This window comes from Pristis pectinata, chromosome 34, assembly GCF_009764475.1.
Source record: "Pristis pectinata isolate sPriPec2 chromosome 34, sPriPec2.1.pri, whole genome shotgun sequence".
NCBI lineage: Eukaryota > Metazoa > Chordata > Chondrichthyes > Rhinopristiformes > Pristidae > Pristis > Pristis pectinata.
In genome coordinates, this window is record NC_067438.1 from 3,590,485 (window position 1) to 3,617,733 (window position 27,249).

The 27,249-nt window shown below is 46.4% G+C and overlaps 2 protein-coding genes across 2 annotated transcripts in view; one reads left to right on the forward strand and one right to left on the reverse strand.

Annotated features, from left to right (window-relative positions):
* Positions 1 to 27,249, forward strand: part of LOC127585825 (uncharacterized) — a 54,344-nt gene that overhangs the window by 14,155 nt on the left and 12,940 nt on the right. Inside the window, exons 11-14 of the mRNA XM_052043522.1 lie at positions 631 to 653; positions 746 to 858; positions 1,889 to 2,419; positions 24,721 to 25,151. Of these exons, the coding sequence (XP_051899482.1) occupies positions 631 to 653; positions 746 to 858; positions 1,889 to 2,419; positions 24,721 to 25,151 (1,098 nt within the window). The remainder of the gene's footprint in view (positions 1 to 630; positions 654 to 745; positions 859 to 1,888; positions 2,420 to 24,720; positions 25,152 to 27,249) is intronic.
* LOC127586006 (zinc-binding protein A33-like) lies at positions 7,992 to 19,233 on the reverse strand. The gene is made up of 6 exons (XM_052043772.1): positions 18,644 to 19,233; positions 18,457 to 18,552; positions 16,785 to 17,018; positions 14,361 to 14,383; positions 14,144 to 14,259; positions 7,992 to 11,284 (listed from the first exon to the last, which is right to left on the reverse strand). The coding sequence occupies exons 1-6, from the start codon at positions 19,052 to 19,054 to the stop codon at positions 10,734 to 10,736; spliced, it is 1,431 nt and encodes a 476-aa protein (XP_051899732.1). The 5' UTR covers positions 19,055 to 19,233; the 3' UTR covers positions 7,992 to 10,733.

The window sequence follows — 27,249 nt, forward strand, 5'->3', positions numbered from 1 at the left end:
CAGAACATTCCAACGGTAATAAAATATCCTCCTCAGATCCCCTCTGAACCTCTTGCATGTGCACTAAGAATATTGCCAACAGTATTAGATATTGTAAAGAAGAAGAGTTTCTGCCAGAAATCAAGTCATTCATAATGTTACATCTCTCTGTCAGGTCACCCCACACCCAACCTCCTCATACACAAACAACAACAAAATCAACTAATCCCGTCTCTTCTCAAAACTGAATCGCTGTATCCCAGGCAACATCCTGATGAATCTCCTCCGCGCACCATCTCCAGGTGAAATGCACCCTTCCTATAACGTGATAACCAGAACTGCTCACAGTCCTCCAAATGCGGCTTACTGAACATTTTATAAAGGTTTACCATGACCTCCCATCTGCTATAATCTCTGCCCCAGCCAATGACGCAGTATCCCATGTGCTTTGTTCGCTAACAAACTTAAGCAATCCTTGGTCTTGTGGAACAAGCTTCCTCTGTTCTTCACAGGGCCTCACTGAAGTCCATGTAAACTATATCAACCACACTGAGAGCATCAGTACATTTTGTATATAATATTATAACATTACATTTCATGTACCAAATTTGGTCAGTGTCTCTGTTGTGATTTTTGTTTTGCTTATTTCAGGAAGTATCCTGTCGGAAGAGGAGGTAGGACATGCTCTCAGATGAAGCCCTTCAGAACTTTGTAACATTAACTCAGGAAACTGTTAACGTTCAATTGAACTGTTTAATATTTTCAGGGTTGGAGATGACCAGATACTTACAGTCATGGATGGGGCTCAAACGAAAGAAGAATTCGCTGGGCCTTTACCTTTTCCAGTGTGGCGGGAAATGCTCGATGACATTCATCCTGGTAAATATCATGTAGATTTATTTATCATATAAATCCACCTGTGCCAGTGATCTGATGGTAATCCTATGATTTGTCTCCCATTATGGAAGCCCCGCTGTTTCCTGCTGGTCTAGAGCAGCTCCCCAAAATTCACCAGGAATTTCTTCAGGATCCCCAGAATGTCTCCCTCAAATCCTCAGTGAATTTTTTCCGAATGCTCCCAGTCAGCCTCTCTGCTGAATCCCTGTGTGTCAATTTCTCTTTCAGAATTGTCACTTTTATAGAGAGTTGTGTCTGTTCATATTCATAACCAGGTGCCCAGTCCAGATAAGATGTAAAGTTAAATCCGAGCGCTAATCAAAATCTCAATCGACAGTACAACCTATCTGCATTTAGTACCGCACTATTGCAATTGTGGGCGCTCACACGGACACATATATTTTCTCTCTCCTCTCACTCTCTCTCTCTCTGTCACTCACATCCAGTAATGGGTGGAGGTAAGTACGCTCTTCACCGATTCCTCCGTCTCGCTGTTTCCCTCACAGACTCCCCAAGCATCCTGCCAGCCTCAGTCCTCTTCGAATCCGCCTCCAAAATCTCTCACCTCGACCCAATCTCCCTCAGTGCCTTCTCACCCTCTCGCACGCATCGACCACTCGGGATCTCCTTTCTTCGCTGTTCCCAGGACCTCTTCCTCTCTAGGACCCTCCCCCCTTTCCCTGTTTCCCTCTCTCCCTGCCCCCTGTCCTCCACCACAGCCGCCGCGTCTCCATTCCTGGTCTCAAGCCCTGAATAGAAATCATTGACAATTACCGAAATAAAAGCATGAAATCATGAACGGCGAGGCGTAATCTGTGGAAAGACCAGAAGCTGAGTTATAACATCGAAAGGAGTATTGATTGTCCATCCGATGTAAACTCCGGGAAAGGTTTGTATCGGCGGCTCGTCTGTCCCTTGAGGCCGAGCGGCCTCTCCCCCGGTGCCGGCGCTGCGCTGCCCGAGTCTCCCCCCGACCCCCGGGGACTCTCTAATTCTCTGCTTCTCCCCCCAGTCTCTGTGACCCTGGATGTGGAAACGGCGGGTCCGTGGCTCGAGGTGACTGAGGATCGGAAGAGTGTGAGATGGACCCGAACCCGGACGCGGAAGGATCTGCCCGACACTGGGAAGAGGTTCACAGTCCGGTCCTGTGTGCTGGGATCGGAGAGATTCACATCGGGGAGACATTACTGGGAGGTGGAGGTGGCGGGGAATTGGTCCTGGGAGCTGGGAGTCGTCGCAGAGTCTGTGGAGAGGAAGGGAGGGGTCGGATTGATCCCGGAGAACGGATTCTGGACCATCGTGCGGGCTGGTGACGGGTTTCATGTGAACACCTCCCCTCGATCCCGTCTCCTTGCCGGTCGCATCCCCGGGAGGGTGGGAGTTTTTCTCAGTTACGGGTCCGGGACAGTTTCATTTTACAACGCGGACACCAAGTCCCATCTCCACACCTTCACTGGGAATAAATTCACGGAGAAACTTTATCCTTTCTTTGCTACTTTGGATGGACGCCGGTGGCTGAGAATCTGCTCCGGTTCCACTCCGGGTCCGTAACCGGGACGGGTCCCTGGACCGGCGTCAGGAGGAAGTCAGTGTAAATATAAATGTGGGGAGAGTTAAATAAACACGAATTCACATTAGGACTGTTGACCCTTTAATTTTACCGCGTTAACTGCATCCGTCAGCGGAACAGAAATACTTTTGTGAAAATAGAAAGATTGAGACAGTCGCCATTCCCGCGGGCTCCGCGGATTCAGCAGCTGCCTCGGGCGGCGGGTCCTGAGGTCCCCGGGTCCCCCGGGTTCTAAAGACCGGTGAATGCTTGCGAATCCCACTTTCCGCAAACTGACATGAATAAACTCTTTCACTTGTTCCATCCGAAAGTTGCAGCATGATTTAAAAAAATCTGCAGAGGTTAGAAATCTGTAGTGAAAAGAGAAAAACTCAGGCGCTCAGCCAGCATCAGTGGGAAGAGAAACAAAGTTAAAGTCCGGGATCCTTCACCAGATGTAGGGAAAAATAAGAAAACAAGTCACAATATTTTTATAGCTTCACAGAGTTATACAGCACGGAAACAGGCCCTTCGGCCCAACTAGTCGGTGTCGACCAAGATGCCTTATCCAAGCTCGTTGCATTTTCCAGCTTTTGGCCCATAACCTCTAAACCTTTCCAATCTATGGACCTGTCCAACTGTCTTTTAAAAGTTGTTATTGTACCTGCCCCAACCACTTCCTCTGGCAGTTCACTCCACGTGCATACCACCTTTGCTGTAAAAGAAGTTGCCCCAGAAGTTCCTATTAAGTCTTCCCCCTCTCACCTTAAACCTGTGCCCTCCAGTTCTTGATTCCCGACCCTGGGGAAAAGGCTGACTGCATTAACCTTATCTATGCGCCACATGATTTATACACCTCTATAAGATCAACTCTCGGTATCAAAGCTCCAAGGAATAAACTCCTAGCCGGTCCAATCTCTCCCTATAACTCAGTCCCTCAAGTCCCGGCCACTTCCTTGTAAATCTTTGCCACACGCTTTCACGTTTAATAATATCTTTCCTATCGTAGGGCGACCAAAACTGAACACAATACACCAAGTGCAGTCTCAGCATCGTCCTGTACAACTGCACCGTGACCTCCCAACTTTTATACTCAATGCCCTGACTTATGATGGCCAGTGTCCCCAAAGCCTTCTTCACCACCCTATCTACCTTTGACTTCACTTTCAGGAAACCACGAAGCTCTACTCCAAGGTCCCTCTGTTCTGCAACACTCCCCAGGGACCTGCCATTCACTATGAAAGTTCAACTTGGATTTGACTTTCCAAAATTCAACACCTCACACTTAGCAGACTTAAACTCCATTTGCCATTCCTCGGCCCACTTCCTCAACTGATCGGGATCCCCCTGTAATTCTTGATAACCTTTTCATTCTCCACTATACCACCTATCTTAGTGTCAACTAAAGTTTCTGTCCTTTTTAAAATAAATTTTAAACTTAATCCTTTGACTGAACTATTTGGGATTGTTGGAGAAAAAGATATAACTTTGAAGGCTTCTGATTTACATATTCTGGCTTTTATTTCTCTTGTAGCTAGGAGACCAGTAGTGCTTAAATGGAAGGAATCTACTCCGCCTATGCAAGTTCAATGGTTATGGGATGTTATGTCATATTTGAATCTATAGAAGATTCATTGTTCAGTTTTTGAATCTAACCTAGACTTTCAAACCCTGTGGGGACCCGTTTTGAATTATTTTCAAAATCTCTGATTTGGGGACTAAGCCACAGATATTGGCTGACACGGTCACGTTTTTTTTTAAGGTTATTCCTTGCTGTTTCTTCTATCTAGCAGCTTCGGATTTTGGTAGTGGGGGTAGATTTTTTTTTGTAATAAAATATTTCAATTTTTTTCTTCCTTTATTAACTACTATATGTGATTATTGATTTAGAGTATTGTAGTCAGTACAATTTAATACAATGTATTCAGTAGTATTTTTACTCTCTTTCTTGATGCATGTACTCTGTATTTTTTCATGGATTTAATAAAAATATTGTAAAGATCAGGATCCCCCTGTAATTCCTCGCATTAAAGGATCCTTCTTCATTCTCCACTATACCACCTATTTCAGTGTCATCTGCAAACTCAGCATGCCTTGTACATTCTTATGCAAATCATTGATATAGATGCCAGACAACAAAGGGCTCAGCATTGAACCCTGAGTCACACCACTAGTCACGGGCCTCAAAGTGAGAAACAACCTTCCAGCAGCACCCTCTGCTTTCTACCATCAAGCCATTTGTGTATCCAAACAGCCAGCTCTCCCTGGATTCCATGCTTTCTAACCTTCCAACGCAACCAAGCATATGGGACCTTATCAAACGCCTTCCTGAAGTCCATATCAACAACATCTACTGCCCTGGCCTCATCGACTTCCTTGGTTACATCATCAAAAATTTCATTCAAGTTCGAAAGGCACGATCTCCCGCGCACAAAGCCATGCTGTCTCTTCATAATCAACTCCTGCCTTTCCAGATCCACGTGTATCTTATCCCTCAGAATCCTATCCAGTAACTTACCTACCACAGATGTTAGACTTACTGGTCTATATCTCCCAGCATTTTATTTACGCCCTTATAGAGTGATAGTCGCAGATTCAGAAAACACAGAAACAATCCCTTCGGCACAACCGGTCCATGCCAGCCAAGACTCCCATCTAAGCTTGCCCCATTTTCCTGTGTTTGGCCCATATCCCTTCTCTTTGGAGAGAAGGAGGATGAGAGGTGACTTGATAGAGGTGAACAAGATGATAAGAGGAATAGATTGCGTGGACAGTCAGATACTTATTCCCAGGGCAATAATGGTTAATGCGAGGAACATAATTTTAAGGTGATTGGAGGAAGATATAAGGGGGATGTCAGTGGTAGGTTTTTTTACACAGAGAGTGGTGGTTGCCTGGAACGCACTGCCGGCAGAGATTGTGGGGGCAGATACATTAGGGACATACTGTATAAGAGACTCTCAGATAAACACATGAATGATAGATAAATGGAGGGCTATGTGAGAAGGAAGGGTTACATAGACCTTACAGCAGGATAAAATGTCAGCACAACATTGTGGGCCAAAGGGCCTGTACTGTGCTGTAATGTTCTATGCTCTATCCCTCTCATCCTTTCCTATCCATTTGCTCATCCAGGTCCATTTTAAATATTGTTAATGTTAATGTACCTGCCTCAACCACTTCCTCGGGCAGCTCATTCCATACACTGACCACCCACTGAGTTAAAACGTTGCCTTTCAGATTCCCATTACAGCTCTCCCCTCGCACCTTATGCTCGGATCCCTGGGAAACAGACTGTGCACATTGTACCCTCTCTCTGCCCCTCATCATTATATACACATCTATATGATCACCCCCTCATTCTCCTGCACTTCAATGAAATAATCCCAAGCTTCTCAACGACTCTCCATAACTCAGTGTCTCATGTTCCTCAACACCATCAGAAATCTCCTCTGCACTCTTTCCAGCTCAGTGACACCTTTCCCATAGCAAGGTGACCAAAACTGAATACAATATTCCAAATGTGGCCTCACCAATATCTTATACAACTGCAACATAACCTCCCAACTTCTGTACTTCCCAACTTCAGGAACAATTACAAAGTTTAAAAGACATCAGGACAGGCCCGTGGACAGGAAAGGTTCAGAGGGACACAGGCCAAATGTAGGCAAAGGTAATGATGCAGCTGTACAAAACTCTGGTTAGACCACACTTGTAGTACTGTGTCCAGTTCTGGTCACCTCATTATAGGAAGGATGTGGAAGCATTGGAAAGGGTGCAGAGGAGATTTACCAGGATGCTGCCTGGATTGGAGAGTATGAATTATGAGGAGAGAGTAATGGAGCTGGGGCTTTACTCTTTGGAGAGAAAGAGGATGAGGGGAGACATGATAGAGGTGTACAAAATATTAAGAGGAATAGATAGAGTGGACAGCCAGCGCCTCTTTCCCAGGGCACCAATGCTCAATACAAGAGGGCATGGCTTTAAAGTAATGGGTGGGAAGTTCAAGGGAGATATCAGAGGGAGGTTTTTCACACAGAGAGTGGTTGGGGCATGGAGTGCGCTGCATGGGGTGGTGGTGGAGGCTGGTACATTGCTCAGGTTCAAGAGATTGTTGGATAAGCATATGGAGGAATTTAAAATAGAGGGATATGTGGGAGGATGGGGTTAGATAGTCTTCGGTGAGGTTTAAAGGTCGGCACAACGTGGGGGCTGAAGGCCCTGTATTGTGCTGTATTGTTCTATGGTTCTATGGTTTTCAAACATGCACACCTCAGGTATGAATGAATTGGGCCGAAGGGCCTGTTCCATGCAGTATAATCCATGCCTCGAGTTCAGCCTGTCCAACAAGGCACATATACGCTCTAATAAGGTGACCAAAGTCCTACAAGTATCGTCCTGCCAAGGTCCTGTCCAGCTGTAATAATTTGCTATGTACACCCTCCACCTTGCAATAAAGGCCCAACTTTTATTTACCTTCTAACTGCGACCCACGAGAGCTAACTTTTCAGCCAAGCTTGAATCACCTTTTCAAATACTGCTTTGCTTGAGCATGTTAAGTAACATTTCACAAGTCTGAGGATGTTTCATGTAAAAAGGCATCATATATATGCAAATTGTTGTGAAGACCTTCTCACTTTAATATTGCAAAGATTCAAGTGTCTTCTCGGTCTAAAGTAAATACATAATTCTGGTTCAGTCCACTGCATGTTCCTTGGCTCCTGAACCAACTGACACAAGCCTAATCATTGCAGTTTAACAACACTATGACCACTTTGATCACTTTCCACTAAAATTGATTTCTTTGTTGTTCTAATTGTGTTCTTTCTTTTAAAAGTGTATAATTTTGATTAATTTATGTTTTTCTTGCAAATGCTACTTATATGATGCTACGTGCCCGTGATGCTGCTGCAAGTAAGTTTTACATTGCACCTGTGCACACATGGACTTGTGCCTATGACAATAAACTCGACTTTGACTTTCATATGTTGCTTAAATTGTATGTTGTTTCTTCAATTTATGATGCATCGAATTAAAGATATTGCCATTGCAGCCAATATGTTTTCAGGGGACTAAAGTAGAAGGATCCAGTTAGTTCGAGGTCCGAATGGTTGAAGGGAAGTAGCTGTTCCCGAACCTGGTGGTGTGGGACTTCAGGCTTCTGTACCTCCTGCCCAATGGGAGCTGTGAGAAGATGGCATGGTCCGGGTGCTATGGATCTTTGATGATAGATGTTGCCTTCTTGAGGCAGCCCCTCATGTAAATACCACTGATGGAGGGGAGGGATGTGCCCATAATGATCTATCCTGTGCTTGTGCATGTAAAGTTTTATTTTTCATAAGACCATAAGATATAGGAGCAGGATTAGGTCATGTGGTCCATTCAGTCGGCACCGCCATTCATTCATGGCTGTATTGTTTTCTCACCCGTCCCCCATTCTCCCCTTAACCCCGTTACCAATCAAGAGCCTTTCAATCTCTGCCTTAAATATACCCAGTGACTTGGCCTCCACAGCCATCTGTGGCAATGAATTCCACAGATTCACCACCCTCTGGCTGAAGAAATTCCTCCTCATCTCAGTCCTGAAGGGACTCGCCCTTTATTCTGAGGCTGTGGCCTCTGGTCCCAAACTCTCCTGCTAATGGAAACATCCTCTCCACATCCACTCTATCCAGGCCTTGCAGTATCCAGTGGGCGTCAATGAGATCACCTCTCATCCTCCTGCATGCCATCGTTTCGTCCCTAACAAAGAGCTGATTAATGGCAACAAATCAGTCATGTTCACTACTTTATTAATATGACACAGTTGGTATAACAAAATTACATTTTAGCAAACTACTGACTAACCTAAACTTAACCAAAGCATCACCTCCTGTACTGATCAACCGCCTGTTAAACTAATCATAGAATCTTAGACTGGTGGGGCACAGGAGGGAGGCCGTTTAGTCCAATGAGGAATCTTGGGGTCCAAGTCCATAGCTCCCTGAAAGTGGCTGCACAGGTTGATAAGACGGCAAAGAAGGCATATGGTATTCTTGACTTTATTCGTCAAGGCATTGAGTTCAAGGCTCAAGAAGTTATGTTGCAGCTTTATAAAACTCTGTTTAGGCCGCATCTGGAGTATTGCATTCAATTCTGGTCACCCCGTTATAGGAAGGATGTGAAGGTTTTGGAGAGGGTGCGGAAGAGGTTTACCAGGGTGCTGCCTGGATTAAGAGGGCATGTGCTGTAAAGAGAGGTTAGACAAACTTGGGTTGTTTTCTCTGGAGCCGTGGTTGCTGAGGGGAGACCTGATAGAGGTTTCTGTGATTATGGGAGGCATAGACAGAGTTGATAGCCAGTATCTTTTTCCCAGGATTGAAATGTCTAATACTGGAGGGCACGCATTTAAGGTGAGAGGGGGTTAAGTCCAAAGGAGATGAGCAGGACAAATTTTTTTACACAGAGTGGTGGGTGCCTGGAATGTGCTGTCAGGGGTGGTGGTGGAGGCAGATACAATAGAGGTGTTCAAGAGGCTCTTAGATAGGCACATGAATGTGCAGAGAATGGAGGGATATGGACATTGTGGAGGCAGAAGGTTTCAGTTTAGTTAGGCATTTAATTACTAGTTTTATTAGTTCAGCAGAACATCATGGACCGAAGGCCTATTCCTGTGCTGTACTGTTCTATGTGCTCTGACTCCATGCCAGTTCTTTGAAAGAGCTGTTCACAGAACCCCAACTGTCAGTGGGAATGAGAGGAGCAAATACATAGGAAGATCACATACAGCTGCGTGAATAATAGGATTGTGGTACTAAAGGATTTTAACTTTCCAAACATTGACTGGTACCTCCATTGAGTTAAGGGCTTTATTGGGGAGGAATTTGTTAAGTGTGTTCAGGAAAAATTTCTCAATTAATGTGCCCTACTAGAGAAGGAGCAAAACTCTCCCTGCTCTTGGGAACTGAGGCGGGGCAGGTGACTGAGGTGTCAGTGGGGGAGCACTTTGGGACCAGTGACCATAATTCTATTATTTTTTAAATAGTTGCGGAAAAGGATAGGACTGGTCCACAAGTTAAAGTTCTAAATTGGGGCAAGGCCAGTTTTGGAGGAATTAGACAGGAGCTTTCAAAAGTTGAGTGGGGGAGGCTGTTTGCAGGTAAAGGGGTGTCTGGGAGGTGGTAGGCTTTTAGAAATGAGATAGCGAGAGTTCAGGACCAGCATGTTCCTGTTAGAGTGAAGGGCAAGGTTGGCAGGAGAAGGGAACCCTGGATGACAAGAGATATTGCGGCTTTAGTCAATAAAAATGCGGCATATGTTAGGTATAGGCAGCTGGGATCAAGTGAATCCCCTGAGGAGTACAGGGAGTATAGGACTACAGTTAAGATGAATATCAGCAGGGCAAAAAGGGAGCATGAGATAGCTTTACAAGATAAAGTAAAGGAGAATTCAGGTACAGCAGGCACGGTAGTGTAGCGGTTAGCGTGATGCTATTACAGCGCCAGCAACCCAGGTTCAATTCCTGCCACTGTCTGTAAGGAGTTTGTATGTTCTCCCCGTGTCTGCGTGGGTTTCCTCCGGGTGCTCCGGTTTCCTCCCACATTCCAAAGATGTACAGGTTAGGAGGTTGTGGGCATGCCATGTTAGCCCTGGAAGCGTGGCGACACTTAACGGGCTGCCCCCAGAACACTCTACGCAGAAGATGCATATGTACATGTGACTAATAAAGATATCTTATCTTATATTGAGGGCACTAGGGAGAGGATAGGGCCCTTTAAAGATCAGAGAGGTGTTCTATGTGTGAAGCCAAAGGAGATGGGCGAGCTCCTAAATGAATATTTCTCATCTGTATTTACCGTGGAGAATACTGTAGAGGTGCATGGATAGGAAAGGATTACAGGGATATGGGTCAAACGCGGGCAACTGGGGACTAGCTCAGTTAGGGAAGTTGGCCAGCATGGATGCATCGGGCCAAAGGGCCAGTTTAACATGCTGTATAGCTCTTGTACTGTATAACCCCATGCCCTGGCCCCTTCCATGCTGTCTTGGTTACCTCCAGACAGTGCATTCCAGGTTACAATAATGGTGATGTTATGCTCCTCGGGTCCCCAGTGACGTTAGTGAATTTTTATTTCATTTTAAAGGAGAATCTGGAGTGGTTGCTAAGAGTTTATCCAAACTTGCACTGTTTAAACAAAGGGACGTCAGCAACAGGACACTGCCTCAGGAGAGACATCCACCGTCCACACCATTCTGTGGCAGAGGGGTCACCCAGAAGTTTGCAACTTGTAGGAGGCAGGTCCTCAGTGTGAAATTAGGGCTGAAGCCCTCAGTGAGCTTTCACCCTGCAGATTCTCAGTGGCGCTGAGTTATCCCCGGCGTCGTTCCGACCTGGGCTGAAGATGGGGAAGACTTTCTCGATGAAAGTGTGGGTGTAGGTGTGGAGATGGGACATGTCGTCCGCATTGTAAAATGACACCTGCCCAGCTTCATAATCAAGGAACACTCCGATCCTCCTGGGATTCATACTGGGGGTGAGGGGGCTACGTGAGGGAGAGGCAAATTCAATGTAACCTTTTCCAGGCAGCAGGCACACGGTGAAGAATCCGGTCTCGGGTCTCAGCTCGCCGCTCCCCTTCCGATTGGCCGATTCCTCAACCACTCCCACGCCCCACCAGATCTTGTCCCCCACCTCCACCTCCCAGTAGTGCCTCCCCGCCATGAATCCCTCCGACCCCAGGACGTAGGCCCTGCGGTCAAACCTCGCCGGGCTGTCGGGGAGGTCCTGCCGCTTGTCTCCGCACCACACACTGGTCCGGTCCTTGGACACGATGAGCCAGGGGTTGGCCGTCCTCGGGTCGAGAGTTAGAGGGGCCGGAGCTGAAGAAGGTTAAAAGTAACACAGTGAGTGATCTGGTGAAAATCTCTCCCTCCTTAAGTGCGCATTGCAAGGGATTCCTTGCTGCGGCAGTGAACTGAGGGGTCCTTTTTGTTTCTGGAGTCCACTCCCACCTTGTGTACCCTCTGCTTTTCCCATCCAGTGCAGTTCTGGGGCTCCTGGAAATTATATCCCAGCTTGCTATTTACTTATGTGCCATGCCGAGGTGTTGGAGTTTTATCCTCGTCCTCCTCCCTGCTGGAGGGCATAGGTTTAAGGTGAGAGGGGAAAGATTTAACAGGAACACGAGGGCAACTTCTTTACTCAAAGGGTGGTATCCATGTGGAACGAGCTGTCAGAAGAAGTGGTTGAGGCAGGTACAATAACAACTTTTAAAAATTCTGGGAAAAGAAAAGGTAATGATTATTGATTTGGATGCTGTACATCTTTATTTAATCAGTAAATTCACTGCACTGCCCCAAACTTTTAAAAGACAGTTGGACAGGTGCATGGATTGGAAAGGTTTAGAAGGTTATGAGCCAAATGCTGGCAAATGGGATTAGCTTGGATGAGGCATCCTGGTCGGCATGGACCAGTTGGGCCGAAGGGCCTGCTTCTGTGCTGTCCACTTTTTGACTCTATGACCGACGTGTGAGTGATGCCAGTCTCATGTTGGTTTCCAACAGCAGCACAGCATGCAAGTGGTGTGGGTCTGGATCGAAGGAAGGGGACTTACTTCAAGGGGTTCTTCCTACCTGTGCCTCTTCTGGGGAATCCACTGATGGAAGTTCCTCAGTTAAACTCCCAACACTCTTCCGCGCTGCAGGAATACATGCTAAGGGATGCCCTTAAGCTTTGTTCAGCCAAGGCAAAGGCTTTATGGGGAAGGACAACAATCTAAGGCCTTGTTACCCCTCAATGCTGAGGGGCTGGGTTCTGTGTAACAGCCCCGCAAACCCCTGAATGATGTCTTATTCAAAATGCCACGAGGGACATTGTTGCTTTGTACATCGAAAGTATTAACTTGACACTGTGAATATATAGACTGGACAATGCTATGAATGTAAAGAAAGCCATTTACTGTATCTATTTCTTCTGTATATTTTGTAATGAATAATGTTTGCTTTAGAAATAAAAGATAAACTGAGGGACTGGGGCCTGTGTAACAGCCTCTCAAATGCTTCATGGTGAACTGTTTAAGGAGGAAACAGGAGTGGCCTTGAAACACTGTAACAGAATATATTGTGTTGATAGTACAATATATTCTCAGCCATCTGGCATCTATGAGGAACGGGAGAGTGCCAGCTGCATGAGAGTTGCTTTAAAAAAACCTTGCTGCACATCACATGTACCCTGTTCTCTGCACATTAAATAAATTGCTGATATATATATAATCTCCTTCCCCTTTGAAATAGCAATGTTTTACACTGCAATTTTATATTTTAAGGCTAAACAGTATTAATGAAAATTACAGGCAAAAATAAATCAATTGAATGACTGTAGTACGATAAGATGGACTCCTGACCTCGTAGTTTAACTCGTTATGGCCTTGCACCTTACTGTCTGCCTGCACTGCACTTTCTCTGTAGCTGTGACACTTTACTCTGCATTCTGTATTGTTTTACCCTGTACTACCTCAATGCACTGTGCAATGAATTGATTGGTACGAACAGTATGCAAGACAAGTTTTTCACTGTGCCTCAGTACATGTGACAGTAATAAACCAATTCCAATACTTCAACCTTTTGGCCTCCATCAAATTCTTCCCAACCCCGCCAACTTGCCCTTGCCCTGACTGGTCTCCTTCCCACCTCCCCCTCCTTTACTCAATCCCGACTGATGGGCTTCCTTTCCACTGGGCTGGTGAGTCACAGAAGCAGAGCACAGTGCTCAAACTTGGGCCCTTGCAGGATTGCCAGTTCTGCTGCGCATGGTGCATTTGTACATCAGGTGCATTAAAACAGCAGTTCCTGTGCAGAACAAACCTGCCATGGGTCTCTGTGCAACAATACTTCAGGACGCATTTCCACATCAGGTAGAATCCCTGGAGCCACACGGCACAGGGACAGGCCCTTCAGCCCATCGAATCTCCACCAGCCCTCAATCAGCTATTTACACTAATCTGACGCATCCCATTTTGCTTCCTCCTCTCTCATCCCCATCAACTCCCACGGATTATCCTGCCACTCACCGACACTACAGGTAATTCACAATGGAGACACAAGAGACCGAAGATGCTGGAATCTGGAGCGACTTACAAAATGTTGGAGGAACTCAGCCGGTCAGGCAGCATCTATGGAGGGAAATGGACTGTCGATGTCTCGGGTCGAGACCCTTCATCTGGTCCTGAAGAAGAGTCTCAACCTGAAACGTTGACTGTTCGTTTCCCTCCATAGATGCTGCCTGAGCTGCTGAGTTCCCCAGCATTTTGTTGCTGCTCCGGGTATTTCACAATGGCTGATTAACATACCAACCACATGTCTATGGCCAATGGGGGGAAACTGGAGCACCCAGGGAAGCCTATGTTGTCACAGAGAGAATTTGCAAATTCCACACAGTACCGGATGTCAGGATGCATCCTAGTCACTGGGGTTGTGAGGCAGCTGCATTAACTGCAGTGCCACCGTGCTACGCTAAATGTTGCATCTCAGTTTTGTTCTGCTTAACCTCCAGCTGTCCAGCGTTTGATCCCGTCCCTTCCACAGGGATCCCTGTGGCTCCAGGTCCCCTGAAATTCAGTCTCAGCAGGGATTAACAGTGTCACAGATACTTCATACCCCAGGCACTTTCTCTTTAACATAACCTCACTAGCAATGCCAAGAAAAGTGATCAGTCAGAATCAGGGAATGTATGACCATTACCGGGATTCAGGGAATTGATCATTTCTTTCCATGTGATGTACTGTATGGGACCGTTGAATTTTTCAATAGCCAGGCCAACCTCCACCAGTGCTGGTTGATGATCTTCCTCCCCAGTCCTGCAAATGTCAAACAGTCGGTTACTGAACGAACATAAGCACTTTTCTCCCACTTTCTTCGAACCAAACTGGGCAGAGTTTCAGTGAACAGCACATCCTACCTCTTCTTATGCAGACGTTCCTCCTGAAATAAAGAAAAGCACAAAAATTAGATGGAGAGTGACTAGGACAGCAGGAATTACACTGATATTCTGAATTATTTCTACCAAGGAGACACTTAAAAATTACTTTATAAGTGGATGTTGAGGTACTGGTGGGATGTAAGTGGTATCCTGAGAAGTCTTTGTGAGGTTGTACATCTTCATGTTGATTGCATGGGGAGTTTCGGTCATCCCAAAGAGATGTGCTGGTATATTAAATGGCCACAGTTCATGACAGCAGTGTAGGTAAGTGCGAGAAAAAGAATCAAAGTTGAGTTGGAGACACAAGAGACTGCAGATGTTGGAAATCTGCAGCAACACACAAAGGAGCTGGAGGAACTCAGCAAGTCAGTCACAGTCCCAATTTTTTTCTCTTCTCTCATCCCATCAACCACTGAATATCCTGCCAGTTATTCACACTAGGTGTAATTCACAATCGCTAATAAACATACCAACTACTCGTCTATGGAATGTGATTGGTATATCAATCAGTTACTATCAAAATAACAAATAACTTTACAATCACTTACTATACAATTACTATCAAAATAACAAAAAATCATTACTTACCTACCCTGTTGAATGAACTCAAAGATGAATCGATGGGCACCTAAGAGAGAATGAGTTGTCCGCTTTGAGATAATGAGAGGGGGAATGGGAATACTGGGGTAGCTCTGCTGGGAGCTGGCGTGGACTCTGTCGTCAGTAAGCACTCCTGTGGTTGAAGAAGGTGGTTGATCACCACCTTCCCAATGCAATCAGTGATGGGTAACAACTGCACATCATCCACGGCCCATGAATGATTAACTTGTGGAGAAATCCATTGTTGGGTGTTATAAATATCAGACAGTCATTAATGACCCAAACATAAAATCCATTTCTTTAAATATTTCTTTTTGGCATAGAAGGAGACCATTCAGCCCATTGTTTCCATGCCTTCTCTTCAGAGCAATCCCATTCCCCACTTATTCCCCTGCTTACTCTCATAGCCCATCAGCTGCATCCTGATTCTCCAAACCTCCCCCACACTAGAGGCATTTTACAGTGGCCAATCAGCTACCACCCACTGGGGGAATTCCGTGCCCATGGGAAACCCATGTGGTCACAGGAGAACATTGGAACTCCACACAGCTGACACTGGACGTCAGCACTGAATCTGGGCTGCTGGAGCTGTGAGGTGGCAGCACGACCGTCAGTGCCACTGTGCTGCCCAAGAGATTATCCTGGATAAACCATTTCACTCAGCCTGATGAAGGGTCTTAAACCTGAAACTCTGATTGCCTGTCACAGATGCTGGCAGACCTGCTGTTTTTTGTTCTTCTTACTTCAAATGTCAAACTCGTGACTACATTATCCAGTTGTGACAAAGAGCTCCAAAAATTGTAACGGATGGAGAAGTGAGTAAAGGAAATGCTGATGGGGTGAAAATTTCAGCTGAGAAGTGATGGGTGAAGCAAGAAGACTGACATTAGCTGGTCAGGATGAATAACTGGTCTCTATGCAATAAAATTCCATTTATTTTCATGTAGGGTATCAACACTTAAAATCAGGCAGCACAAGACGCACCAAGAATTATTAACTGCACTTAATAGGTTGAATAGGTTAGGACTTTATTCCCTGGAGCGCAGGAGAAGGAGGGGAGATCTTATAGAGGTATACAAAATTATGAGGGATATAGACAGGGTGAATGCATGCAGGCTTTTTCCTCGCAGGATGGGTGAGACTAGAACTAGAGGACATCGTTTTAGGGTGAAAGGTGAAATATTTAAGGGGAATCTGAGGAGGAACTTCTTCACTTGGAGGGTGGTGTGTGTGTGGAACGAGCTGCCAGCGGAAGTGGTAGATGTGGGATCAATTGTAACATTTAAGAGAAGTTTGGATAGGTCCATGGATGGGAGCGGTTTGGGAGGGATATGGTCCAGGTGCAGGTAGATGGGACGAGGCAGAAGATCAGGTTGGAATGGACTAGATGGGCTGAAGGGCCTGTTTCTGTGCTGTAGTGCTCTATGACAGGAATGAGATAAAAATAGAGAAATCTGATTTCTGTGTCAGGTTCTGTAAATTAGTTCCTGTTTCATATCCACTATCCAAGACACTCTCGCATTGCTTAACCATAGCTCAATTCTTGACAGGAGTTTCAGAAGAACAAGCGCCAGCATTTGATCAAGTTATTTCCTGATCAGATGCAGTAATTCCCAGTATTCTGTAGGTGTTACTGCGGATGGATTACTATTTTAGTGACAGTATTCTGTTTGCTCCAGAACAGGCAAGTAATCAATCGGTTTAGATCTCTTTTGATTACTCTGAAAAATGCTGCACTGATCTTACACTTCACTCTGTGAACACGTGTACTTTATCAGAACAAAACTGAAACTAATCCCTCACCTTCAGAAGTGTCAGACTGTCTCTCAGATACATCCTTTGGTGCAGCTTTGATATCTTCACATCAACAGAACTTAAGTAGTCTTGAATTTCTTGAAGATTCAGCCCCATTGTTTCCAGAATGTTCTCCTCTTGCTTCTTGAGATCTCTGATTAAACGCTGCTCTTTCTCATTGAGAATTTGGTGCATTTTTGCATACTCATTTTTGATGTTGCTCTGCATATTGAGGGTCTGATCCTATGAAACGAGATGCGGAAAATTACAATTGGTGCGTGAGCTGAGTGTGATACTTATTCTGCTAAAGTAGTGTAGCAGTTAGTGTAATGCTTTACAGCACCAGTGACCTGTGTTCAAAGTTTGTATGTTCTCCCCGTGTCCACGTGGGTTTCCTCCGGGTGCTCCGGTGTCCTCCACATTCCAAAGATGTACGGGTTAGGAAGTTGTGGGCATGCTATGTTGGTGCCAGAAGAGTGGCAACACTTGCGGGCTGCCCCCCAGAACACTCTACGCAAAAAGATGTATTTCACTGTGTGTTTCGATGTACGTGTGACTAATAAAGGTCTTATCTTAAACCTGAGTGGATCTGTTGAAAATAGTGGTGACAGGATTCTGGGAGCAGAGGGGACAATAACTAAATGATCAGTAATTATTAGATCTTGTGTTAAATTGTAGAGTATACCAGCAACTAAGGGATCTAAACTATAGAACTAGGGGTCACCATTTAAAAATAAGGGATCACCATTTAAGACAGAGATGAGTCACAATATTTTATTAGTAGTAGAGTCATTTAGCACAGAACCAGGCCTGGGGTCATGGGAGTCTAGGTTCAATTATAAAACTCTTTCATACGTCATTCACACTATGAATGTGTCTGTGAAGTTGTTGATCTCAGCAACTGTCATTCTTATACATTCCTTAGTGCAATGCAGTTCATTGATCCAATTCTGGGACATGGTTGCTTTGGTTTGTGGGGTCTGGAGTTTTCGATCAGGAAGGCAGGCAGCGATTGGAGGGAGACCAGAAACTCTGGAAGCAGAAACAGGCTGGATGATCCATCCGCTGCTCTGCCTAGGTCCGTAAGAAACTGCAGAAGATTGTGAACGCAGCACAGTCCGTCACTCAAACTAGCCTCCTTTCCATAGTCAAGACTTCCCGCTGCCTCGGGAAAGCAGCCAACATAATCAGGGACCCCTCCCACCCCGGTCATTCTCTCTTCTCCCCACCCCCCACCTCCTGTTGAGCAGAAGATTCAAAAGTTTGAGAGCACGTACCACCAGGCTCAAAGACAGCTTCCACTCCACTGTTGTAAGGCTTTTGAACGGAGCTCTTATACCATAAAGATGAACTCTTGCTCTCTCAACCTACTTCGTCGTGGCCCTTGCACTTTATTTGTCTACCTGCACTGCACTTTCTCTGTAACTGTAACACTATATATTTCATTCTCTTTCTTGTACTTCCTTGATGTACTTACTGTCTAGATGGTACGCTAACAAAAGCTTTTCACTGCAAATCCGTACCCGTGACAACCATAAACCAGTTACCAATGCAGTAGAGGCCTGATCTTGCAAAATCTTCAATTTTGCAATTCCACTAGCGCCTAACTCATCCATTTATTCTATTAGAAAGGCAACAAACCTATCCAACACACAGGAGAAATTAGCACATGAAGAGTTACCTTAATTCTAGAAATCTTCAGTTTCTGCTCCCACTCCATTTCAAGAATCGCCGTTTGCTTCTCTGTGAGGGCACCTAAGGACGATTTCATCTGATCCTGGGATTAGAATAAAATAAAAGTCCAGCAGATGAACATAAAGCCTGCAAATAGCGATATAAAAAGCTAGAATTTGATAGTATTGATTTACCTTGTAAGTTTCGGCAGCTTCATTGATGGACATGAAACGGTGGTCGCCATGTTCCGGCGCTGCTACACATTTCAGACAAATCAATTCCTTGTCATTTTCACAAAAGAGCTTCACTTCTTCCTTATGTTCCTCGCACTGGAGTCTGCTTTCCGTCTTTCCCGAGTTCAGTTTGAATGTTCGAGCTTTCTCAGCTAGGCTCGCCAAGGCCCGGTTGATCCTGAGGTTTCTCTCTGGAAAGATCTCTCCACATTCCGGGCAAGAGTTTATCTCTTTCTGTTCCCAGATCTCGGTGACGCAGGAGTGGCAGAAGTTGTGCCCACACTCCAGAGAAACCGGGTCGACGAACAAATCAAGGCAGATGGAACAATTTAAAACGTCGGTGTAAGTCTCGGCCTGCACTCCAGAGGCCATGTTCACACTCGCCGCTTCCCACTTGCAGAACACGGCTGTCAGCCTTGGCTCGCCACGACCAACGTTTCTGCTGCACTGTTGTCCTCAGCTATTCTGCGTGCTTCATCCCCAGAAACAAAAACCTGGAAGCAGTTCTGGACGGGGGAAGGGCTGGGAAAGTGAAATTCCATGGAGGGTCAGGGGAGGGGGAAAGAGAGGGAGGAGGAGGAGGAGGAGGAGGAGGAGGGATGGGAGGGGTGGGAGGGTGGAGACTTAACTTTACAGTGCGTTTCGCTCTCAGGCTGAACTCTCCGGCACCTGCAGCCGCTGTGACGGAACTAACTGACTTAAAACCCGACCAGCGAATTGAGTTCATCGCCCAGCGAGGCGGCATTTAATAGAACTGCTGCCTCGCCGCTCCAGGGACACGGGTTCGATCCTGACCTCCGGCGCTGTCTATGTGTCGAGTTTTTGTAAATTCACTCTGTGACCGTGTGGGTTTTCCCCCTGGGGGGTGCTCCAGTTTCATCCCACATCCCAAATCCTTGCAGGATGGAAAAGTTAATTGACTGCAGTAATTTACCCATTCGTGTGAGGGGTAGGATGTCGGGGGGTTGATGAGAATGTGGAGAGAATAAGACAAGAGTGCATTAGGAGACACAGGAGACTGTAGAGGCTGGAAATCCTGAGCAACACACAGGGGAGCTGGAAGGGTCAGGTAGAATCTATGGAGGGATGCATTATTGTGGGATTGATGGTCAGTGCAAACTCGGTGCGCCTCTGGGCCTGCTTCCTTGCTGTATGACTCTGGGGTGCCTGGAAGTGATGATTAATTTCTGTTTTTTTTATCTCAATCATAATGTTTCCGCGGACTGGCGCTGGCGACATATCACACAGAGTCGCTGGAACGTCCTGTCACTGAGAGGTATTCGGGGTGCGCTCTGTTCCAAGGTGGACACACACGGCCGCTGTTACTGGGCCCAGAGGCAGGGAGACCGGCGCCCAATCGAAATACACTGTATGAATTTTGACCCCGTCCAAACATCGCACTGTGTCCTCACCCCTTACCGAACATCCCTCTTCCTCTACCCCTCTCTCCGCTGCCTTAAGGGCCTGACAAAATATTCATGTAACAACCGTCCCAGTGGCCCAGTACTCGACGGATGGGAAGTCCATTTGATGTATTCACCACCTGTCCAAAACCTGGGCTGGTCCATAAAATTCAGAGGATGAACCAGAGACTCTTCCTCTCTGTTTAACTGAACACTCGTTGACTAATTTGACATCCGTTGAAATATCTCCTTCTTGGCCACACCGCCGGCGCCAGCACCTCCTCTGCTTGTGGTCTTTGCGGGATGGACACGCACAACGGGGAAGCGGCCGGAATGTGCACGGACTTCCTTTATTACTCAGATCCTTGCGGAGTTTGTTCTGGGCGCCACCGGCCGGTAACGGGCTGCACTTGCTGTCCTCCCTGGGGCAGTTGATGCTTGGATTGGGTAGAGAATCGCTGGGCCGAAGGGCCCGTTTCTGAGCTGTATGGCTCCATGAATTCAGGGCTCTCAGTCACACCAGCCTCCCTTTCATTGACTCGGACTACACATCCTGCTGCCTCAGGAAAGCAGCTAACATAATAAGGGGCCCCTCCCACCCCGCTCATTCTCGCTTGTCTCCCCCTCCCACCCCACCCCCCACCACCCACCCCCCCCCCCCCCCCACGTCGGGCAGAAAATGCAAAACCTTGAGAACACGCACCACCACCAGGCTCAAGGACAGCTTCTACTCCGCTGTTATCTAACTCTTGAACGGACCTCTCATATGCTGGAGATGAACTTTTGATCTCCCAGTCTACCTCGTCATGGTCCTTGCACTTTACTTGTTCACCTGCACTGCATTTTCATAACAGCACGGTACAGGCCTTTCGGCCCACGATGTTGTGCCGACATTTTCTCCTGCTCTCAGATCTATCTAACCCTTCCCTCCCATCTCTGTCATTCATGTGTCTATCTAAGAGTCTCTTAAATGTCCCTAATGTATCTGCCCCCACCACCTCTGCTGGCAGTGCGTTCCATGCACCCACCACTCTCTGTGTAAAAAAACTTACCTCTGACATCCCCCTTATACCTTCTTCTGATCACCTTAAAATTATACCCCCTTGTGTGAGCCATTTGTGCCAATGGGTAAAAGTCTCTGACTGTCCACTCAATCTATGCCTCTTGTCATCTTGTACACCTCCATCGTCACCTCTCATCCTCCTTTGCTCCAAAGGGAAAAGCTGCAGCTCGCTCAACCTGCCCTCATAAGACATGCTCTCCAATCCAGGCAGCATCCTGGTAAGTCTCCTCTGCACCCTCTCTAAAGCTTCCGCATCCTTTCTATAATGAGGTGACCAGAACTGAACACAATACTCCAGGTGCAGTCTCATCAGAGTTTTATAGAGCTCAACATTACCTGCCAGCTCTTGAACTCAGTACCCCTACTAATGAAGGCCAACATATCATATGCCTTCTAAACAACCCTAATGACCTGCATGGCAACCTTGAGGGATCTATGGACATGGACCCCAAGATCCCTCTGTTCCTCCACACTGCTAACAGTCCTGCCATTAACCTTGTATTCTGCCTTCAAATTTGATCTTCCAAAGTGTATCACTTCACACTTTTGCAGGTTGAACTCCACCTGTCACTTCTCAGCCCTAATACCTCCTCGATGTATTTACATTTGGCACAACCTACTTGGATGGCACACAAGCAAAAGTTTTTTTTTGCTGTATCTCGGTTCACGTGACAATAATAAACCGATTCCAGTAGCAATTCCAATTTAGGAACCAGTTGAGAAGGCTGACTGACAGTGCAGTATATCCACATTCATGGTCACAACATGTTCAAACTTTGCATCAGTGAGGCCCGCTGTCTCTCTTCTTCAGGTTTTGGTGGGGAGAATGAAGAGTGGCAAATCCAGCCACAGTCTGTCAGGAGTTTGTACAGTCTCCCTGTGTCTGCATGTGTTTCCTCCGGGTGCTCCAGTTTCCTCCCACATTCCAAAGACGTACAGGTTAGGAAGTTGTGGGCATGCTGTGTTGGTGCTGGAAGCGTGGTGACACTTGCAGGCTGCCCCAGAACACTCTACGCAAAAAGATGTATTTCACTGTGTGTTTCAATGTACATGTGACTAATAAAGATATCCTACCCTATCCTATCCTAATCCAGAGGAGTCCATTCTAAAAGGAGAGAGTATTCTGACTGGTTACATCACAGCCTGGTATGGAAACTCCAATGCACAGGAACACAATAGGCTATAGAGAGTGGTGGATTCAGTCAGTTCCATTTCGGGCACAGCTCTCCCCACCATCAAGGACAACTACAAGAGGCGTCTCAGGAAGGTGACATCTACCATTAAAGTCCCCCACCATCCAGGCCATGCCATCTTCTTGATGCTGCCATCAGGAGCCTGAAACCCCCACTTCAAGGTTCAACAACAGCTTCTTCCCACTGCTGTGAGGTTCTTGAACTGACATGAAAAACGCTAATTCTACTTTGGACTATATTACCCTCAACTTGCACTAATGTTGTTATGTTTATTTTGAGAAACAAAGGACTGCAGATGCTGGAATCTAGATGAAAAACACTATGAAGCTGGAGGAACTCAGCAGGCCAGGCAGCATCCGTGGAGAAAAGCAGGCGGTCAATGCTTCAGGTCAGGACCCTTCTACAGGACTGATGTTGGGAAAAGGGGAAGCCCAGTATATAGGAGGGAGAAGCAGAGCAGTGATAGGTGGACAAAAGAGGGGAGGCGGGGTGGGCACAGGGTGGTGATAGGTAGATGCAGGTAAGAGATAGTGATAGGCAGGTGCGGGGGAGGAGGGGAGAGCAGATCCACTGGGGGATGGGTCAAAGGTAAGGAGGGAGAAGACAACAAAGGGAGGAAAAAGAGAGATAGTCAAGGAAAGGGAAGAAGAGACACATGTTGGTGGTGGGGGGGGGTGTTGTGGGGAAGGGGTGTGGGGATTAGTGGGAGAATTCAATGTTCATGCCATTAGGCTGCAAGGTCCCAAGATGGAAAATAAGGTGCTGTTCATCCAGTTTGCACTTAGAATTCTCCTGGCAGTGGAGGAGGCCGAGGACTGACATGTCAGTGATCGTGTGGGAGGGGGAGTTGATGTGACTGGCAACGGGGAGATGCAGGTCGCGGTTACGGACAGAGCGCAGGTGTTCTGTGAAATGGTCACCTAGTCTGCGTTTGGTCTCACCAATGTAGAGGAGGTACAGAGGCCTGAAGTCCCACACCACCAGGTTCAAGAACAGTTACTTCCCTTCAACCATTCGGTTCTTGAACCAACCGATAAAACCCTAATCACCACTACAGCTTCGCAACACCATGACCATTCTGATCACTTTGTACTAAAATGGACTTTTGTTTTGTTCTAATTGTGTTTTATTTATGAAAATCATGTAAAATTTAAGCTTAATTTATGTTTTTCTTGTGAATGCTGCTTATCTGATGCTCTGTGCCTGTGATGCTGCTGCAAGTAAGTTTTTCATTGCACCTGGACACACATGTACTTGTGCATCTGACAGTAAATTTGACTTTGACTTTGAAATGTCTGGTGGTTTGACCGTTGGAGTATCGCCAGTGAAGCAGCATCTGTAGAGGCCTGCACCATCAGGAGGTTTAAAATGCAAACCTGGAGCAGGCCGCTCAGTCCCTCCTGCCTGCCCCACCTTCCAATAGGAATGTAAACTCAGTCAGCAATGACCAACAAACTCCACCCTCTCCCTCTTACTGTTAGCCCTCCGCAGACTTTCTCTTGCCCAGCCTATGTTATTCTCCACTTCCAAACGGCTCTGGCCATGGATGTACCTTCTTGAAAGTAATGTGGAGGAACAGAGGGATCTTGGGGTCCACATTCAGAGATCCCTCAAGGTTGTCGTGCAGGTTAAGAAGGAGTATGGTGTGTTTCATTAGTCAGGTTATTGAGTTCAAGAGCTGTGAGGTAATGTTGCAGCTCTATAGAACTCTGGTTAGACCACACTTGGAGTATTGTGTTCAGTTCTGGCCCCTTATTATAAGAAGGATGTGGAAGCTTTAGAGAGGGTGCAGAGGAGATTTACCAGGATGTTGCCTGGATTGGAGAGCATGTCTTATGAGGATAGGTTGAGCGAGCTGGGGCTTTTCTTTTTGGAGAGAAGGAGGATGAGAGGTGACTTGATAGAGGTGTACAAGATGATAAGAGGCATAGATCGAGTGGACAGTCAGAGACTTTTTCCCAGGGCGAAAATGGCTAACAGGAGGGGGCATAATTTTAAGGTGATTGGAGGAAGGTATAAGGGGGATGTCAGATGTAAGTTTTTTACACAGAGAGTGGTGGGTGCGTGGAACGCCCTGCCGGCAGAGGTTGTGGGGGCAGATATATTAGGGACATTTAAGAGACTCTTAGATGGACGCATGAATGATAGAAAAATGGAGGGCTTTGTGGGAGGGAAGGGATAGATAGATCTTAGAGCAGGATAAAATGTCTGCACAACATAGTGGGCCGAAGGGCCTTTACTCTGTTGTAATGTTCTATGTAATACCTCACTGACTATTGCAACAGACTTCACCAGGAAAGTCGCTAAGATGAATATGTTGGCTGCCTTACAGACTGCAAAGTGAAAGTAGTTTGAATCAGGAAGTAACTTGAATCAAAAATATGGCCTCCCGAGCGTTTCAGACCGACAGCTTCGCCGACGATTTAAATTGTCCCATCTGTCTGGATTTCTTCATCGATCCGGTTACAATGGAGTGCGGACACAACTTCTGCCGCTCCTGTATAACACAGTGTTGGGGAGAAACGAAGAAAAACTCCTGTCCGGAATGTAGAGAGGTGTTTCAAGACGGGAAGTTCAGGGTAAATTGGGCCTTAGCAAGTCTGGCCCAGAAGGCCCGAATGTTGAAGGTGAATCAGAAAGAGAAGGAAAGTAAACATCACTGCGAGGAACACGAGGAGGAACTGAAGCTGTTTTGTGAAACGGACAAGAAACTGATCTGTGTGATTTGCAGAGATGCGCGGGAACACAAGTCTCATAACTTTATGCCGATTAAAGAAGTTGTTGACATCTACAAGGTAAAAAGCAAACAGGTATTAACGTCTGAATATGTTGTTATTATTTTGATGGTCTCAAACGTTTATTGTGTGGTTTGTCTCTGGTCAAGGATCGGATTAAATCTTCCTTCGACTCCCTCGCGGAGCAGAAAGCGTTGACTCAAAAACTGGAACTTGCGCAGAAGCAGCAGATTTCTGGCGTGAGGGTATGCCTCTCTAGAAGTAACTTCCTGCTCTAGTTTTGTTCCTTTAACCCTGCACATTATCACGTTCATTTTTCGCCTCGCAGGAACATTCACGCAGTCTGCAGTCCCACATCTCAACCGAGTTCACTAAAATGCGCTAGAGTCTGACGGAGAAAGAGCGGTGTTTAATCGGGGAGCTCAGGGAACGGGAGGAGAGGATTCTGAACACAATGGAGAAAAATCTCCGGCAGATTCAACAGAACTTAAATTCCATTCAGGGGGAACTCTCAGCGCTGCAGAAACGGATGGTGGAAAACGACGCAGTGAAGTTTCTGAAGGTGAGGGGACTGCAAGGAACAGAGTTCAGGCCGCAAAGGCCGGAGGAGTCGCTGGACCCAAACACCACACGGCGGCGCTGCTGCCTCACAGCCCCCGGCCACAGCACGATCCCGACCTCGGGCGCTGCCTGTGTGGAGTTTGCACGTTCTCCCTGTGACCGCCCGGGTCTCCATTCACAATTTGATGGGTTAATTGTAAATTACCCCAAGTGCTTGTGGTTCGAGAATCGGGAGCGGAGGTGGTGATAGCCTGTGTGGGAAGTGGGTTACAGGAGAGGAACAGGGAGTTCAGATACATAATTCCCTGAAAGTGGTGTCACAGGTAGACAGGGTTGCAAAGAAAGTTTTTGGCATCCTGGCATTCATAAATCAAAGTACTGAGTATAGGACTTGGGATGTTATGGTGAGGTTGTATAAGACTTTGGTGAGGCCCAATTTGGAGTATTGTGCGCAGTTCTGGTCACCTAACTATAGGAAGGATATCAGTAAGATTGAAAGAGTGCAGAGAAGATTTACTAGAATGTTGCCGGGTCTTCAGGAGTTGAGTTACAGGGAAAGATTGAACAGGTTAGGACTTTATTCCTTGGAGCGTAGAAGAATGAGGGGAGATTTGATAGAGGTTTACAAAATTATGAGGGGTATAGACAGAGTAAATGCGAGTAGGCTCTTTCCACCAAGATTAGGAGAGATAAGTACAAGAGGACACAGCTTTAGGACGAAAGGGGAAATGTTTAGGGGGAACATTAGGGGGAACTTCTTGACTCAGAGAGTGGTGGGAGTGTGGAACGAGCTGCCATCTGACATGGTAAATGCGGGCTCACTCTTAAGTTTTAAGAATAAATTGGATAGATACATGGATGGGAGAGGTCTGGAGGGTTATGGACCGGGTGCAGGTCAACGGGACTAGCGGAATGAAGTTTCGGCACAGACTAGAAGGGCCGAATGGCCTGTTTTCTGTGCTGTAGTGTTCTATGGGAACAGGGATTGATGATCAGACTGTGTTCTAGCAAACAAATACAGAGGAGCTGGAAACATCGAATAGGTGTAAAGTCACACAAGGATCTGTAAGGCACTTCAGCGCGGTTCACCACCGCTACCCTACCCTCAGTGATGGAGCACGAATTTCTGCAGCTAAGAAGTCAACCCAGTGAACAGTGGGCCAGATTTGGGAGACACAAGAGAGACTGCAGATACTGGAAATCTGGAGCAACACACACAAAATGCTGGAGGAACTCAGCGGGTCAGGCAGCATCTACGGAGGGAAATAAACAGCTGACGTTTCGGGCCGAGACCCTGATGAGTCCTGATTTCCTTCCGTAGATGCTGCCTGATCTGCTGAGTTCCTCCAGCGTTGGGCCAGATTCTGGCACAGGTTCTGCCACCCCATTCAGTTCAATGGGCAGTGATGTCTGTAAGAGGGAAAAAAAACAAGTTTGGATAATTTGCTATTTTTAATTGTTAACAGTACTTACTCTCCCCCCCCCCAATTAATTAATTGTTTAATTAATTAAGCAAAATTACACACAGTCAAAAAATAATTAGACCTCAAAATTCCCAGGAATACCCATAACCTTCCTAGGAATAAGTTTTTCTTACCTTTTTCTTACCATG

Coding starts and splice junctions, on each gene's coding strand:
- LOC127586006 (XM_052043772.1), bottom strand. CDS start 19,054: ATGGCCTCTGGAGTGCAGGCCGAGACTTACACCGACGTTTTAAATTGT. Junction 17,019..18,456: donor TGAAGATTTCTAGAATTAAG/GTAACTCTTCAT, acceptor CTCGTTTCATAG/GATCAGACCCTCAATATGCA. Junction 14,260..14,360: donor GAACGTCTGCATAAGAAGAG/GTAGGATGTGCT, acceptor TGACATTTGCAG/GACTGGGGAGGAAGATCATC.